At 40.8% G+C, this 16,053-nt stretch overlaps 1 protein-coding gene across 4 annotated transcripts in view; it reads right to left on the reverse strand.

Moving 5' to 3' along the window:
* Nucleotides 1-550: 550 nt before the first annotated feature.
* The window catches only part of LOC101736386 (lachesin), a 61,479-nt gene continuing 45,976 nt past the window's right edge, over nt 551-16,053 (reverse strand). For 2 of the 4 annotated variants that reach the window (XM_012693483.4, XM_021349102.3), the window contains exons 2-11: nt 15,385-15,496; nt 12,786-12,875; nt 12,307-12,434; nt 9,054-9,248; nt 8,132-8,285; nt 7,109-7,206; nt 6,737-6,858; nt 5,763-5,943; nt 4,775-4,942; nt 551-4,245 (exon numbers count right to left, since the gene is read on the reverse strand). In XM_012693483.4, the coding sequence (XP_012548937.2) occupies nt 4,087-4,245; nt 4,775-4,942; nt 5,763-5,943; nt 6,737-6,858; nt 7,109-7,206; nt 8,132-8,285; nt 9,054-9,248; nt 12,307-12,434; nt 12,786-12,875; nt 15,385-15,448 (1,359 nt within the window). In that variant the 5' untranslated portion in view covers nt 15,449-15,496 and the 3' untranslated portion in view covers nt 551-4,086. The remainder of the gene's footprint in view (nt 4,246-4,774; nt 4,943-5,762; nt 5,944-6,736; nt 6,859-7,108; nt 7,207-8,131; nt 8,286-9,053; nt 9,249-12,306; nt 12,435-12,785; nt 12,876-15,384; nt 15,497-16,053) is intronic. The other 2 variants (XR_009974179.1, XM_004922235.5) reach the window with 2 other exon arrangements.

Consider the following 16,053-nt stretch of genomic DNA (forward strand, 5'->3'; position numbering starts at 1 on the left):
CCGAACCGCATTACTGCTTCACGGCAGAAATAGGCGGGGCGGTGGTACCTCCCCGTGCGGACTCACAATTGGTCCTACCACCAGTGAGCTTGCCGATTCTACTCATCTGCTGGAGTAATCATCATCATCGTCGCCCATCCATAAATTAATGGGTCCGACAGTGTTGCAGACTTGATCTTTAAATAGGTGGTTTTTTTTATACAATCTAAATTCATGTTTAATTTACCTCGACCAGTATTCAACTTTTCAAGAAAATGATATAGGTGTGTCTGGTTCATTAAAACAAATATGTTAATAATCTTCATAACTAGGTAAAAAAATTCAAAAAAAAAAGTTTTTTTTTTTGTTGCTATCCATACTTTTTTAACAAGATTCTCAGTTTTTTTCGTTTGTCGTAGTACAACTATTTGGCGCTGGGCTCGATGCCTTTGGGTCGATCTTAATCAGCCCACACCTGACCGCCCCACCCAACCCCACAGGTCTAGCGGGAGTAATATTGGTTAAGCCGGATCAATATCAATAAATAAGGTATTTAAATAAAACATACTTCTGTAATAAACTTATGTTTATTAACTACTTTACAGAGTTCACGTTTTATTGTTATTGAATAGCGATTAATATTACTACAGCCGGTCCGATTGGGTTTCTTTTTTAATTTTTACACAAATTTCAATTATTACATTCGTCTAATTATCAAGGAATGTCTTCTATTAAAATTACCTATTAATTTTTTTACAAAAAAGAACAAAAGAAGCTAACCCAACAAAATTATAGAGGCTTTTTCGAAAAATATAAATTTCGAGGGTAGACGTAGGGAGCACATTATCTGTGTATAAAAATGTGTCCGAAAAGCGACCGGTTACCGCGGCGTCACCGTAGCTAATGACGTTATATCAAAGATGGCGTCGAAAATTATATTAAGCTGTTGAAGTCTGGACCCTTCACTCGAACTACGACTATAAAGATCGCGCCACTTGTCAAGCCGAGCTGGTGATGGACTCTGGAGCGGCGTCCGCTCACAGCTGGACACTGTCTCAACTTGACCCCTGCATGAGACAGTCCTCCTTACCTCCACCCTTCGTAAGTGTATAAATCAAAACTTTTGTGTTGTATAATCTGTGTATAATAACTACGAACTTTTTGGCGGGAACGCGAGGAGCGAAGTTGTGTGGTTTGTTTGATTTTGTCTATTTAGTGTTTCTTCAGGTTTAAATGTGTATTAGCGGTGGTTTATTAACTGTTAAATATCTGTGGAAGTGCACAAATGTGGGAAAATGAAACAAAGCCGCTGGACGTAACTTCTCGGGATCCTACAAAAAGCCTACTGAAAAATCTCAGTGAATAACCACCATTTTACTGAGATTATATTTCATCCCATATCATCTCATCTCATCTCATTTCATTTCATCTCAGTTGATTAATATCTATAATTAATCATATTCATTTCATTTCACTCCATATTATAACTTTTCATAAAAGATAAATTGATCGAAATAAGTATAGGCAGATATAGTGACAGAAATAGGTTTTTTTAGATATTTTGACATTAGATACATAGATTTATCTAATTTACTCAAAAACCGCTTCTACAGATTCGTACATAAATAGTTTTTCACACGTTTTTATGTGCTCTATATGGTTGTTTGTGTGTGATGGTATCTTGGACCATTACTTTCGCCATCTCCAAGTCATCTGTACAATGAACGCGGCGTGTCAATGACCGAGGACGATTTTTTTTATGGAATTCGGTTCGGGATCGGTTTTGTTTTATTTTCCCACATTTATGCACTTTCACAGATACTAAACAGTTAATAAACCACCGTTATTACACATTTGAACCTGAAGAAAATAAATTACACTTCACTCCTCGCGTTCCCGCCAAAAAGTCCAACCGCTGACGACACAAGTTTTATAACTACCCTCTGATATCCCAACTAGTATATCCTAACTAGTATGGACAGGATAAAAAGAAGTTGAAATTGTTAGTTCTCTTTGCTATTGCTATAAAACCATTTTTAAAATTTGTATTTTTCTTATGATTTCAATCTCTATAATGTCTAGTTTTATGCCAAAGTAATGTTGATTATACCAAATCTAATACCGAAATTCACGATTGTCTAACCTGTTATCTCCAATGTCACGTTCTGAGTTAAGTATTATCCTAAATAAATATTTTATACTTTATATACAACACGAAAGTTTAGTTCACAAAATTGGCAATAAATTATGATACTTATTTTAAAAATGATCAATAAAAATATATCGCTTCTTGAATTAATATTAAAATTATTGCTTTTCAATTAGTGTATTTTAACTTAATATTGCACTAAAACATTATTAAATACACATTTGTTTAGTTAAATAGAAACAATTTTTGTTTATCTTTGACTTAATTAAATATTAAACAAACTACGCGAGTACTTATTAATTTGACCGAAAACATCGCAATCTGTCAGTTTTTCTGCACAACCCAAAAACATTGAAAATGCTGCCACACTAATCATACAAATTATTGCCGTGTAAAAGAATAGTTCTTAAAAATTATACATATAATTAATTACATACATAATTATTACGTAATATTATTATAAACGCTATCACTAACACGTTTTTATTGCTTATTATTTTTAATATAAATATTAATAATAAATTCATTTTGTGTCTGTTGTTGATTGATGGATAAAAATAAACGCCCTCAGAACTGTCCAAATAATGTCGTCTGATAAATAAAATCGAAACCGTAAAAAGTATCATTCTATGTAGGTAACTGGTCGTAAGTCTGCAAGGATCGGTACCACAGTCCTGCGTGTCACTGCCGCTAAGCAGTAATGCTCTCCATAAGGCGGGGGAGTTATTAAATGACGCAGCAGCGGCTTGGCCGTGCCCCTCGTACTGCTGATGTCCTTGAGCGACGACATTCACGTTGTGTTGCCTATAATCTCCTATAACCAATCAACGGCGCGAGCCCATGGACATATATCAAGTGATACGCTACGACAGCGGTTCATCCAGTCACTTAAAGCGGAACATTCTTTTTTTTAAATATGGTAATTAGCTTCTTACGACGTCAATGTTGCCAGTATCAAGTTTATAAAATTCAATTAATTAATATTATGTACATCCCTAATCTGTTTTAAGAAAGATGATATGGAACGAGGTAATTTTAAGTCTATTTATTTGATACTGCAATAAATTGTATGTAATTTAATGTAAATACACACTAAAAAGTCAATTTACTGATGGCCGTAAAGTAGTCATACAAATTGACTTATAACTGAATGTAGGATAGTGAAAACTTACCTATTTACACAAGTAATGTGATTAAAATACCGACATTAAACTACTGGTTACACTTTGGCGTGGTAGGGTGTAGATAAATTGCGATGAGACAAAATCTCTTGTCTCAGGGTAGCGTTGACATAAACAAGTTTTATTTTTATTTTCCTTACAGACACACGATGCATACGGCTCATGAATATCGTCAATGTCAGAGGCACAGTCAGGCCGCTGCTGACTAATAATATCTTAAAACTAAGTGAGAAGGAAGATGTGATGAGACGAAATGAAAATGAGGTTGGTAAGAGAGTGTTAACTATGAATATGGAAGGACATAGAAGAAGAGGTAGACCTAAGAAGAAATGGATGGATTGCGTGAAAGACGATATGGGTAAGAGGGGAGTGAGCGAAGAAACGGTATATGATAGAGGAGTATGGAAGGAGAAAACATGTTGCGCCGACCCCAGGTGACTGGGAGAAGAACAGGAGAAGGATGATGATAGGTGAGAAGGAAGAGATGAACTTGTAAACTCATCTGTTGTCAATGCATGGCCATAGCCAAGTTTTCGAAGTGAGTTCTAAATTTGCGGAATGATGAAATCGAGTTAGTTCACATTGTAAAAATGAAACGCTAGAAAATTTAAATTGTACATATCGCTTACACGAAAATCGCTTAAATCGCTAAAAAGTCTATAAGGGCTTTACAACACTTCGAAAGCTTAAAAGAACTGGTGTCATTTTAATCGTCAAACGATCGGGCGAATTCGAAAAAAATAGAACGTTGCGACACTAATTTTAAAAGGCGGACTCTCATTGGCTGAACGCCAGCCAGTAACACGTATATATGACTAGTACACTCAAACTTTGGGTCAGTCGCGGCTCGGGCGCCGCGGAGAACATCGGGGTCAGTTCGTCTGCATGAGCCGTGTGGGGCCCGCCGAGAGTGTGGAACTGGAATATGTCGCTGACCTGCAATCAATCGTAACTTTAGCATATCCATCAAATCAATCCCGATTCCCTGATCAATCTACCAAAAGCATCGTGTCCAATCTTAAATCACAGAAAACTGAAATGGCGTTAATTTTTTACTACTTTACTTAAATAGATACTTGAAGCCCTATGCAACCGCAACGGGGCAAAGCAAAGCCACCGTCGCCCGAAACATGTCTTCTTGGATCCCCCGGATCCTATCTCGGTGCTTTTAGGCCTCTCAAGCACTGGTTACCGTTAGGCGAACTAACTCAAAGACAAAGCTCACTGAGTTTCTCAATGGGTCGCAATTCCGATCCGATGGTAGAATGTGCGAAGCACTGCTCTTACTAGGGCTAGTGTTAGCAAATTCTCTGAGGTTGAACCCGTGAGCTCACCTACTCACCCGGGCGTAGTTGGAATAACCCCTAGGCTACCAGGGTATAAGATAGGGCAAAAATCAGTTGAAAACAAGAAATTGCCAGGCACAGACGAAAGAGTCGCTTTAAGAGAGCACGACGTATTTGACCTCGTTCCACCCGTATCTGTTCTTCGCCTGCACGATAGCCTCGTACACGGCAGCGGGTTGCAGTCCGCGCAGCTCGTGCGAGACTCTGTGCGTCAATGATCCCTTGGCAGCCGGCGCCGCCAGGACGACGTCGTGCCAACGTCCTGGTTGTTGAAACGACTCGTTTATCTGTCGTTAAAGAGAGAGATGGTCAGGTTATGGCAGAGTAAGGGCTCGCTATTTCGTCTGTAGTGATATATGCGGTTTTTTTTATTATAATCTTCCAAATCAGACGATAGTACGGCATGGAGGGATTGGTTGATGCCATTAGCATAGCCAAGCCGCTCAGATTTCTATGGAAACGTAATTTCGGATGCTTGTCCTAATGTTTATGAATTACCGTGCGGTGGAGTTCATACTAGAGACCTAAAGTCATCGATATAGTTGGGAAATTGACCACTGAATCTATTCGTGTTATTGTTAATACGATAGATTTAGCTTGAGTAGCTCAAGGACAACAAAATCATCTAGTTATACATAAATATAAAACTTATAGTTATATACCTGATTCAGAAAGCGTAGGGTACGCTTTGGCTGACGTATCCTGCGCGCAGCAGTACTACTTGCTTACTACTATAGCGTTGAAGTAGCCAACATCATGTATATGTAAAATTACAGTTTCCCTAAATTCTGTCAAAACGCCTTCTATAACTCTATTGTAGCGGCTTAGCGTTGCCAATATAATTATTGGTGTCCATGGGCAACGGGTCCAGCAATAAGGAATGAATGAATGAATTGGGCTTTTCAAACTGAATATTGCAAATTACAACTTGTTCTAATGTAATATATCTATGTGATCATATGCAGAGGATTTCTTTAAAGGTATGATCTAAAAAGTTGCTTATAGGTTGAATCGACAAGAAGGAGATAAAAAGAATAAATATATCCCAACTTAATCTCAAAAGTTATTGCGAGACGTATACTGTACATGGTATTAAAACAAACTCACGGCCAGCTGACGGTAAAGTAGCCTCAACTCATCAAGGGGTGGGTAGCTGTCGACGGCGAAGCTGAGCGTGTAGGAGTGGGGCGCGCGGGCCAGCGGCGGCGACGTGAAGCGTGCGGGGCCTGGCCGCCCCGACACCTCCACGTGACGACGAGCGCGACCCAGACTGTTGTCTGCCACGCAGCTGAAACCGAAGTAAAATGTTGTTACGCGCTGGGGTTCGGGATAAATAAATGTTCCACCAAAGTACAACTAAAAACTGTAATAAACACTTAGAGCACTTGAAACACTTCACAAACACTTTAAAACTCTCAATTCGCTTCTTCCGCTTCGTTTCAGATGATCCGTTCGCAGCTTCGCTTCGAGTAGTTTCGATTACTGACTGCCTTAGCGTTATCTCTACAACGCTTTTATAGTCAATACGACAAGTCTAGCTTTAACGAGAACATTCCCGGTAGTACGAGCCATTTCGATCTGTTTCGGCTATTTGATAAAAGATGGCGTTACACTTCTCGAGCGTTCTCGATGCTACTAGTTCTTTAGGTATTCGTTTCTGCTACTTGATAACAGATGGAGTTACTCTTACCGGCGTAAGAATATTTAGTATCAATTAAATACCGCGGTCGTTGAGACACAATCATAATTGCTTTGAGCTTTAATTTCGCTTTTATTAACGTCATTGCAATATGTCGTCCGTAAACTCTACAGTATTCGAAGCCTCCGAAATAATATAATGACAATGAAACAGGTTAGATTACCATAAAAGTGTTATAAGTTTTAACAAAATTTGTCTGTTTTTAATGATTTGTCTGATTTGAAACAGCGAACGGACTACCTGAAGCGAAGCGGAAGAAGTGAATTACGAATTTTAAAGTGTTCTAAGTTTTAAAAAGAGTTTTAATTTGTACTTCGGTGGAAGTTTTATTTGTCCCGAGTCCCAGCGCGTAACAACATCAGCTAAACTTCAAACTGTTCACCTGTAGTTCCCGAAGTCTTCGGGTTGCACATCAGCTATTAGTAAAGTGTGGTTGCTCCCTCGGGCCGACATCGTCACGCGTTCGGAAGCGCTCAGCGGAAAAGAATTCTGGTACCAAGAAACCTGAGAGGAATAAATAGACTTTATGGTATTAACAATGTCGATACATGGCGATGCTGACGTAGGTTTTTTTTTGCTCTTGTACGAGCAAACGGCCCACCTGATGACGAGTGGTTTCTCTCGCCCATGAACTTCAGCAATGCCAGGGGCAGAGCCAAGCAAGCAAGACTGCGAGATTGCGGGTCCAAGGCTGTTTTTAGAGCCCTACCCACTAAACGACTCCCCTGCACTCTTCTTCAAAGTTAAAGCTCACCTCAGCGGGCGGGTCGGCTAGAACCGTGCACACTAATTCAGCCCGGAACCCCTCGCCAGTGTGAACCCAGGATCTCTCCACCGTTATCTCTGGAGGATCTGAAATGACAAGAAAACTAAAGATGAAAAGGAATACTAGGGAATTGTAATCGAAGACAGAGGAGTTTTTCGCAATTAATTTGCAAGAACATGGACATGAACATTTACTATTATGGATTATTGTGAGCGAAACAGTAAGGCATTATTAGTTTTTAAAAAGGTACATACCATACCTCAATTAGAGGATCAGTTTTCAATTAGCCCATAAAGACCAGTCATAACTTAATAGCCAGCGGACCGTGAATTCGTGAACCAGTGCAGAAAAAATGGTTCAACTGGAAGCATTTTGTAGTTTTAAGACAATTAGATAAATTATGTGCGATTTAATTGTAAGAAACATTCGTTTTACATTGTATTTTTATATACGAAGATTGACGGTTACCCTGGAGGGTTTGATGATTTCGGATGGTTGGTAGATGTTAGGCTATCTGGTCGTCTGACAGCAATAAAAAACTATTTTCAAATTTTAAATTTTTTTTTCTTTCTTTTTTTATTGCCTTTGTAGGCAGACGAGCATACGGCCCACCTGATGGTGAGTGGTTAACGTCGCCCATGGACTTCAGCAATGCCAGGGGCAGAGCCAAGCCACTGTCTACCGTTGAGTATTCTCCACAAGCCTCGTTTGAAGAAGGACATGTCATAGCGCTCGGGAAACACCGTGGAGGGGAGCTCATTCCACATCCGGATGGTACGTGGCAAAAAAGATCTCTGGAAACGCACTGTGGATGACCGCAGTGGCTCCAGGTAGTATGGATGAACTCTACTCCGGTGGCGGGCGGTCCGATGGTAAAAACGAGATGCCGGTATCATCTCGAACAATTCCTCAGAGCACTCGTCTGCCTACGGTTTCGTAAGACCGTGACTACATTGTGACTTTTCTAGTTTGTTTCGACTGCGGTAAATAACTTCTACTAGATTAACTCACACAGCACTTGCAGCTGGAACTCTGTGACCACCGGTGGCCCGACGCCGTTGTCCACGGTGCACGCGTAGACCCCACCGTGGTGCCGCTCCAGGCGGGAGAGCTGCAGCTGCGGGCCCTCGCCGAGACGAGAGCTGCTGTCGTTCTGGTAGAAAAGCTTCATAATATGTCATGTATTGCTTGGTAAAACTAAACAGAGACTTGAATTGTCTTCAGCTTTGCTGGTGATAGGGCGTCCAGTGAGTCCGAACGAGTAGGTACTACCACTAGTGTGCTTAGTGCGAGTTTCTTTAACGTTCTCGATAGCGTAAAAGTTAACATGAATTTGTATGGAACAGCGCCCCTAGCGGCAAACGTAGGCAAACGTTCCAACTCCAAAATAAATTTGAGTTAACTTTTACGCTATCGAGAACGTTAAAAAACTCGCACTAAGTACACAGAAGGGTTTCTATCGTGAAACAGTAATGCGTTACAGTTTGAAGGGTAGTGCAGCCGTTTTACTGTAAAACTGAGACTTAGAGCTCACGTCTGAAGGTGTGTGGCAGTATTTACGTTATTGATGTCTATGGGCTTCTGTAACTGTTCAATGTCAAATGAGTCGTAGTCACCTCCCCTGATTATTAGTAGTCATCGTTGTTCATGGACAACAGTGATGTTAAAGGCATAACCATACTTTAGCTTACATACTTCTAATGAGTCTTATCACTATAATCTTAAACACCGATATATGAAAAGTGAGCTCGAAGTGATTCATGGAATTTATTGTAAAAGTGAATGGGTTCGCGCCACAAAAAAGATCTCTGGGCACGTAATTTATGGGAAGGGGGAAATCTGCTTCGATAATGGACGGTGTGACGATAAAAACAAGAGATCATATCGAATAATTCATTGGGGCACGTATTCTGAATCTAATTTTAAAACTCACCAATCGATGCCACGTGACGGTTGGTACAGGGTTCCCAGCTGCTCGGCACTCCAGCACGGCAGCTCCTCCACGTCTGGCCGTCACGTGTCTCGTCTCCGGAGAGGCTCTGACGCTCGGTGGCACCAATACTTCCACAGTGTGCACCTGGTCCCTAGCCACTCGATCAGATATCTGGCAAACGTAGTCGCCTGCGTCCTGGAAAATCATTCGAAAATTGGTGTTGCCGTGCTGCTCTGATGTAATCCTTAATGAGTTCACACAAGTATCCGTCACGCGTAGTCACTTTCACGAGTGTAAACGAAGGGAGCAATTCTGCTATAAATAAATAGACGGAAGACTAATTACACAGTGATTTTTTATAATACGGATGAACTCAACTCCGGCGTGACTGATCCCGAAAATTGCACAAGTATTTCCAGGACGGAATTTTTAATATTGTTCATTCCATTTAATTTGAGTTCTCAGTGAATTATTCTGATGTCGTTCATCGCACGTAGCTGGTGAAACGCAGCCTTTGAATCGAGCTCAATATAAACAGTTCGTATGGAAATACAAAATTATTAATGCAAATGCAAAAATGATTATGAACTAATGGAGGATTATGTACCGAAATATTAATGTGTACTCTTAGTAAAAATAGAAGCGTGGCTAGGTTGAAAAGTCAGCTGGATTAACCTCAGTGAATCAGGCTGATAATCCGAGGTCCTATTGACCGTTGTCTGGTAAACGCTGGGTAGACTGTGAGATAACAGCACGTAACGCGAAAAAATTGTGGCGTTTTTGTTGTTTTTTTTTTATAAGCATACCCTTTATTCTGGTTTCGGCATAGCTATTCATCTCCTGTTTGTCCATCGTAATCCTGCTCTATAACTACGGATTCGAATAACTCTTACCGCTCTGCACTAAACTTACCCATCTCGATAACGAACGTATTAAGAAACGCGGCACCCTGAGCTCCCTTGCGAAGCGTCCGACAGTTAATCAAGGGCCCGCGACTTGGATATTAACTAAGCGTTTAATCTCCAACTAACGACGTCACATTAAAACGAAATGAAACTCCAAACCGGAATCCTTCGTGTCATTCGCGAGCTAAGTTCGATTAGGAACATTTCGGAGACATTAAAAGTGATATTATGAGAGCGCAGCTTAGTCTTGCTCCCGGTGTTATTGCTCACGGGTGACTCTTAATGATCATTTATCGGTGGCAATGAGAAAGATCTCTACGTCTTCTTTTTTATTATTATGCATAAATAATGCTAAATAATAATAATAATTAAATCAATAAAAAACATTACACACACTACCATGTATTTGACACACACACGCATGCATACGATTTGTTTATTGTCAAACTTTTCGTATTGCTTTTATACCGGTCACTCACATTCGCACGAATACGCAAACCCGCAAGTGTAGGACGACATTTGCAAATGATTATGCAAAGTTTTCGCTGCATTCGTGGTTTTCCAAGTTGTGTCGGTTTTTTAACAGACATCAAAGCGCGCGAACCGCGAACCTTCGCGTAGTCTCCCACACATTCGTGTGACCAGTTGCGCCCAGGATTGCGAGGGCAACGGACGTTTCGCTATTTTCATAGATCGTGACGTCTACTGTGTAGCGTATCTTCACCAAAAGAAATCCCATAAATACAGCATGGCTGTTAATGATGTCTGGGAAAGAATTCATAACTCTTCTTCTCTTCAATGTTCTATTGACCAATTAAAAAGGAGGAGAAATTCGTGAGACATTCGTAAACAAGTGTAGGAGGAAGCGCAAACGGGCTCGCAAATTGAGTACCGAACCCATTTGCACAGCCGCTAAGTTTGCGAATGAATGAATAGCATTAGTCTGTGGTCAAATTGAGAATAGATTCAATATTGTTTGTCTTAATATATTTTGTCTAAAGTATAGTCTTGGCGAAATCTGTGATTATAGAACTATAATAAATCGTCTTTGACAATAGAATCAAAATAGTGTACAAAGTTATAATTTCAATTAATTTCGACTACTGGAGTACCACATAATAAGCCCCCAAACAAAGAAGAAATAAAGCTGTTCATCACATGAATGTTTGATCGATGCGGGAATCGAACCCGTGACCCACGGCGCAATAGTCACGGCCGCTAACTACTGCTCCACCGAGCCAGTCAAAGTAATTGAGTTTTAATTGGTAGTCCGTACTGGCAAGCGCTGTGCTGGATGGCCAACTACGTGATGGATCGAAGACCTAGTTTTCCCTACCTAATCGTTGGTAAGGGGCAATTCAAACATCACGCGGACTGGTAGGTGAGCTCACGGGCTCAACCTGAGAGAATTGCTAACACTGGCCCTACTAAGAGCAGTGCTTCGCTGAATCTACTATCGGATCGGAATCGCGACCCACTGAGAAAAGTCCTAGTAAAAATCGCTGGGTCACATTAGATAGGCAACGAACCGACCGCACTAGGCATCAATCAGAAAGGCCTATGTTCAGCAGTGGACGGGACGGTGAACAGAAGATGATAATGATGAATAGGTGGTTCAGTGAGGAGTATTTATTTATTCTCGGCCTGAGCTTGTGAATATACGGAAGCAGCTTGCAATAGAAAACAAAAACAAACCGATTCACCAATACAAGTCGTAACTCTCAAAAGTCATAATCCCATTGTTCGCGTCAAAAAAAAAAATACACCAAAATGGCCGTAGCGAAATTGCGCGCGAAATCGCATTCAATGTTGCCGCACATAAAAAATAACGATCTCCGAAACGCCGCGGAGGTTTTTATGCGGCAATTATCATATTTCAACGGCCCAATTACGCGTTTTTCGCGATGCTTAGGTTTAAATTTTTCTTTTCGCCGTTAGCGACGTGGCTCGGAGTATCTTACGCCATTGTGTTTCGTTTTACTAGAATAATAAGGGTAAATTACTTTCTGAGTTAACGAGCGATAGCTTTGAGGGTAACAATGTTACTACCTAATCTGTTGGTCTAGTTGTCGATACCAGTGTGCTTAGTGCGAGTTTTTTAACGTTCTCGATAGCGTAAAAGTTAATTCGAATTTGTATGGAGTTGGAACAGCGCCCCTAGCGGCAAACGAAGCACACTGAACCGGCTTCGGTTCCCCGATCGGAGTAGAGCTTGTTATATATATACAGCAGTACATAGTTGAGCTTTGAATGTCTCGAATGCATGTATTGAGTGCAGAGGAGAAATTTCTACCTAAAACAACGTCAATTATGTCCATTATTAATTTTACAATTTCCTAGATCCTCACCTGAGGCCCGACATCGGTTATCTGAAGATTGTAACCATCGACCAGACGAAACCTTTCATCTCGCGTGACCATCAGACTCGCAGCCGTGAGCACTGCAGGGCCTCGCCTCCACAGCAGTACCAGAGATCCTGGAATCGGTGATTAGAATTAATTTGTATGTTTGGCACACGAGCAGAGTTGATACGTGGTCCGTCTGTCATGGCACTGCTGACGCTCGTCTCACATCGGATTGACCAGCTTATTTGCGACGTACAATAAGGGTCTGTATACATGTGGTGCTCCAGGGTACATCAAAGGAGTGACGCAACAGCGCCAATATTACCCTTAAAATCAGACGTGTAAAGGCTCCGGTAGCCACCCAAGCTAGGCAATACTAAAAAAATATCATTGAGCTCAGACAGACTCAAGAGGAGCATTAAAAAGTCATTGAGAAATAGGACGACTGTTGAAATCACATAAAAGAGATTATGTCAACTTACCAAGGTTCTGGACTTGGCAGGGAAGAAGCAGCGTGTCTCCAACCACAGTCCTAAACGAGTGGCCTCTCGACAGAAACCGTGGTCCATCATCTGTGGAGCAAGAAACATAGTTGAAACCGCACTTTCAAGAAATTCCTTCATGTTCTGTTCAGTGTAAGTGGAAAAGCATATTTAAATAGTTTCGCTTCTGTATCCTTACTAATGTCGTCTAGACTTTTGAACGTTCTATCGACCGCGAACTATTCGAGTAAAGGAAGTAATAATGGCAGCCGCAATCATGACGCGGAGTCATCGCCGCACTACCGCCGGCAATAGTGAAGTTCGCAAGACACACAAATGTTTGCAGATTTAATTGAAATCACAATGTTTAGTGTCAGATATAATTTCCGTTGCGATTCGTCGTAATTTTGTCGGTTTTACGGAGCGAGCTACACGCGTCTGTCGCTATTTTGTGAGATCTAATATTCAGTTTTTTGAAGCGAAAATTTCTACAGCCACGTTGAGCAATTTTTGAATGACGGAAATATTGTTACGCCGGTAACAGTAACGTCATCTGTCGCTGAATAGTCAAAAGAATATCGAAGGATCTAGTAGCACCTAGAACGCTCGAGAAGTACAACGCCATCCATTGTCAGATAGCGGGAATACAATACTCGACTTGTGTGGAATATTCTCGATAATTCTAGGGATGTCGTATCGGCTATTGTAGCGTTGCAGAGATGGCACGCAGTCAGTTAGTAATCGGAACTATTCGAAGCGAAACAGCGAACGGATCAACCGAAGCGAAGCGGAAGAAGCGCATTGAGAATTTTAAAGTGTTTTAAGTGTTTTAAGTGCTAATACAGTTTTAATTTATACTTTGGTAGAATTTTATTCTGTCCGGACCTCAGCGCGCAACAATATTATGGGTTCGCGTCACCGACATGCTTTTGTTACGTTGTTATACTTATAACACATCCTATATACCTTTTTTTTATTTTTTTTTTTTTTTATTTTTTTTTTTTCGTGTAGCGGGCCGAACCTCCTACGAGGTCCCCGCGCAAATATACCTGACCGTCTGTTGTGCTTTTTTGGATGGGTGCAATATTACGGGTTCACGTCACCGACATGCTATTGTTACTCACGTTACGACATACCTACGTTATGTTGTACAATACGTTATTACTATTGTACTAGGTTGTACGAAGGTTAACTCTTCTCTCGTGTTGCGATGGTAAAATAGGATAAATTTAATAATACCCTTAGAACCCTTCACAAGGAACATATGGTACGGAGCATAGGGAAAACCGAAATACCTTCGTCGCCCCAAGGTTTGCTTAATACTTATACTGTTTATTTTAAGGTGTTAGTTTAATATATTTCACGATAAAAACAAACAAAAAGAAAACACTGCAAATAAATTACATTTCACCAATAAATACGAAAATGCATTAACAGCGAAACACAGGCGTCCATCTTGAGGGAGCAAGGTAAAAGCAAATGGCGCCCGGAAGCGGAGCCGAACGCGGCGCGACTTAGTTACGACCCGTTTCCGGTGTTGCCAGACTCTAACGATTGCTTTATTGTTAGTTCCGTTTATTATATCGTGTTTCGTTTGGCGAAATTTATCGTATTGTATTCTGTGAGATTTGCCGATTGTTGTTATTTAAAAATAATGTTATTATGAATCACGAGCTCGCGGCCTACCTGATGTTAAGTGGTTACCCGAGCCCGTATATAACTACAGCGTAAATGTCGCCACATACCTCGAGACATGAGTGCTAAGGTCTCGATTTTAATAGAACAACAGGTACCCGACTCTTCAAGTCCAAACGCATTGCTGCTTCACGGCAGAAATAGGCAGGGTGGTGGTACCTACCCGTACAAACACCCCACCACCATCGCTTGGGAAACCTATCCTGCCAGCTTCAGTCGCGAAGTAATCACGTTCTGGCTTGCTGGATGGGTTAGCAGCTATACAATTATTCATATCGACGCTTGAAAGGCAAACGTGACTAAGCAACAATGCGTGAACTTTACAGTAGACTAATTTAAAGTTGAAATACCTGAAGAATTTTTTTTTTTTTAACGAATCTAGCTGTAGTAGAATCTAGCTAGTAGCTGTAGGATTGAAATTATTTTAATAGACCTAGAAATATATATTTTTTGCGCATCGAATATGGTTATTGCCTATCATTTATGTACAAAGCAGTCATTGTCGCTTAGTCATGTTTGCCTTTCAAGCGTCGATATATTATTATTAATACAATTATTGCTGTTTTACTTGTTAAATTTGAATTTCAAAGTATGTTTTCGTTAGGTATTCTTTTTTCATTATTATTGTATTCCATCTTCGAGCCGATGAATTGCCAACGTTATGTACGCCATTATTGTCACATGCATCAGGCAATAAATTAAGTAGTTTAAGCTATTTTTTCAATGTTAAATGTTTGTGATGTGGCAGTACTTTTTAAATAAATAAATAAATAAATATACAACTGAGACTTCTTTGCAAAGCATCTAGTGGTAGACCATGAGCTACATAACTAGAGAGAAAATAGTAATTTTTTTGTGATGACAGTTGTCTATGGACTCTCCAAGTCTCCAACGTCATACTCACTGCGATTGTTCTGAGCGCTCGCAGCGACGAAGAGCGCCACCACCACCAGCCAACCTGCCTCCATCTTGGCTGCCCCTCAGCCCGCTGTGCCGTGCCGCTCACGAAGCTTCATCTATCAAAACAAACGCAGCTTATCAGAACTTAGCCGAGGCTAGCAGGGCCATAGATCAAGTGGGATTGGTAGGGATATTTATTGATTTCCTGGCGATTTTGCGGGGCTGTATAGGGAAGCCCACACTTGCGTGGAATTAGTTTCGCACTCCACAGGGTCGGTTGAAGGCTAGGATAGAAAGTATAGAAGTTGCATTTACGTCATGTTATGAGTATCGGTAAACATTGGTTCCAAGCGGTAGGGATGTAATTGAGATGAGCAAAACCAGACAAACAGCAAACAAGCCTGTTCATCGCATATGCGATTCCCTATGAGGGAAACGAACAGGCGATCCTTGACGCAACAGTCTGGGCCGCTAACCACCGCACCACCCAGTCAGTCAATTTTAAGTCTTAAAAATCGACACGTCTCCCAAAAGTGCATTTTTTTTTGAAACACTCCCATTTGACTTCGCTATCAATCACTTGGATCTACTCTGATATTAGTTGAAATATTAAAGTCAGGGGTGACTCGCCCCTTGATATCTTGTTAAGGATTGATTCGTTGCACGCAGGGGT

Source organism: Bombyx mori, chromosome 11 (assembly GCF_030269925.1).
Source record: "Bombyx mori chromosome 11, ASM3026992v2".
NCBI lineage: Eukaryota > Metazoa > Arthropoda > Insecta > Lepidoptera > Bombycidae > Bombyx > Bombyx mori.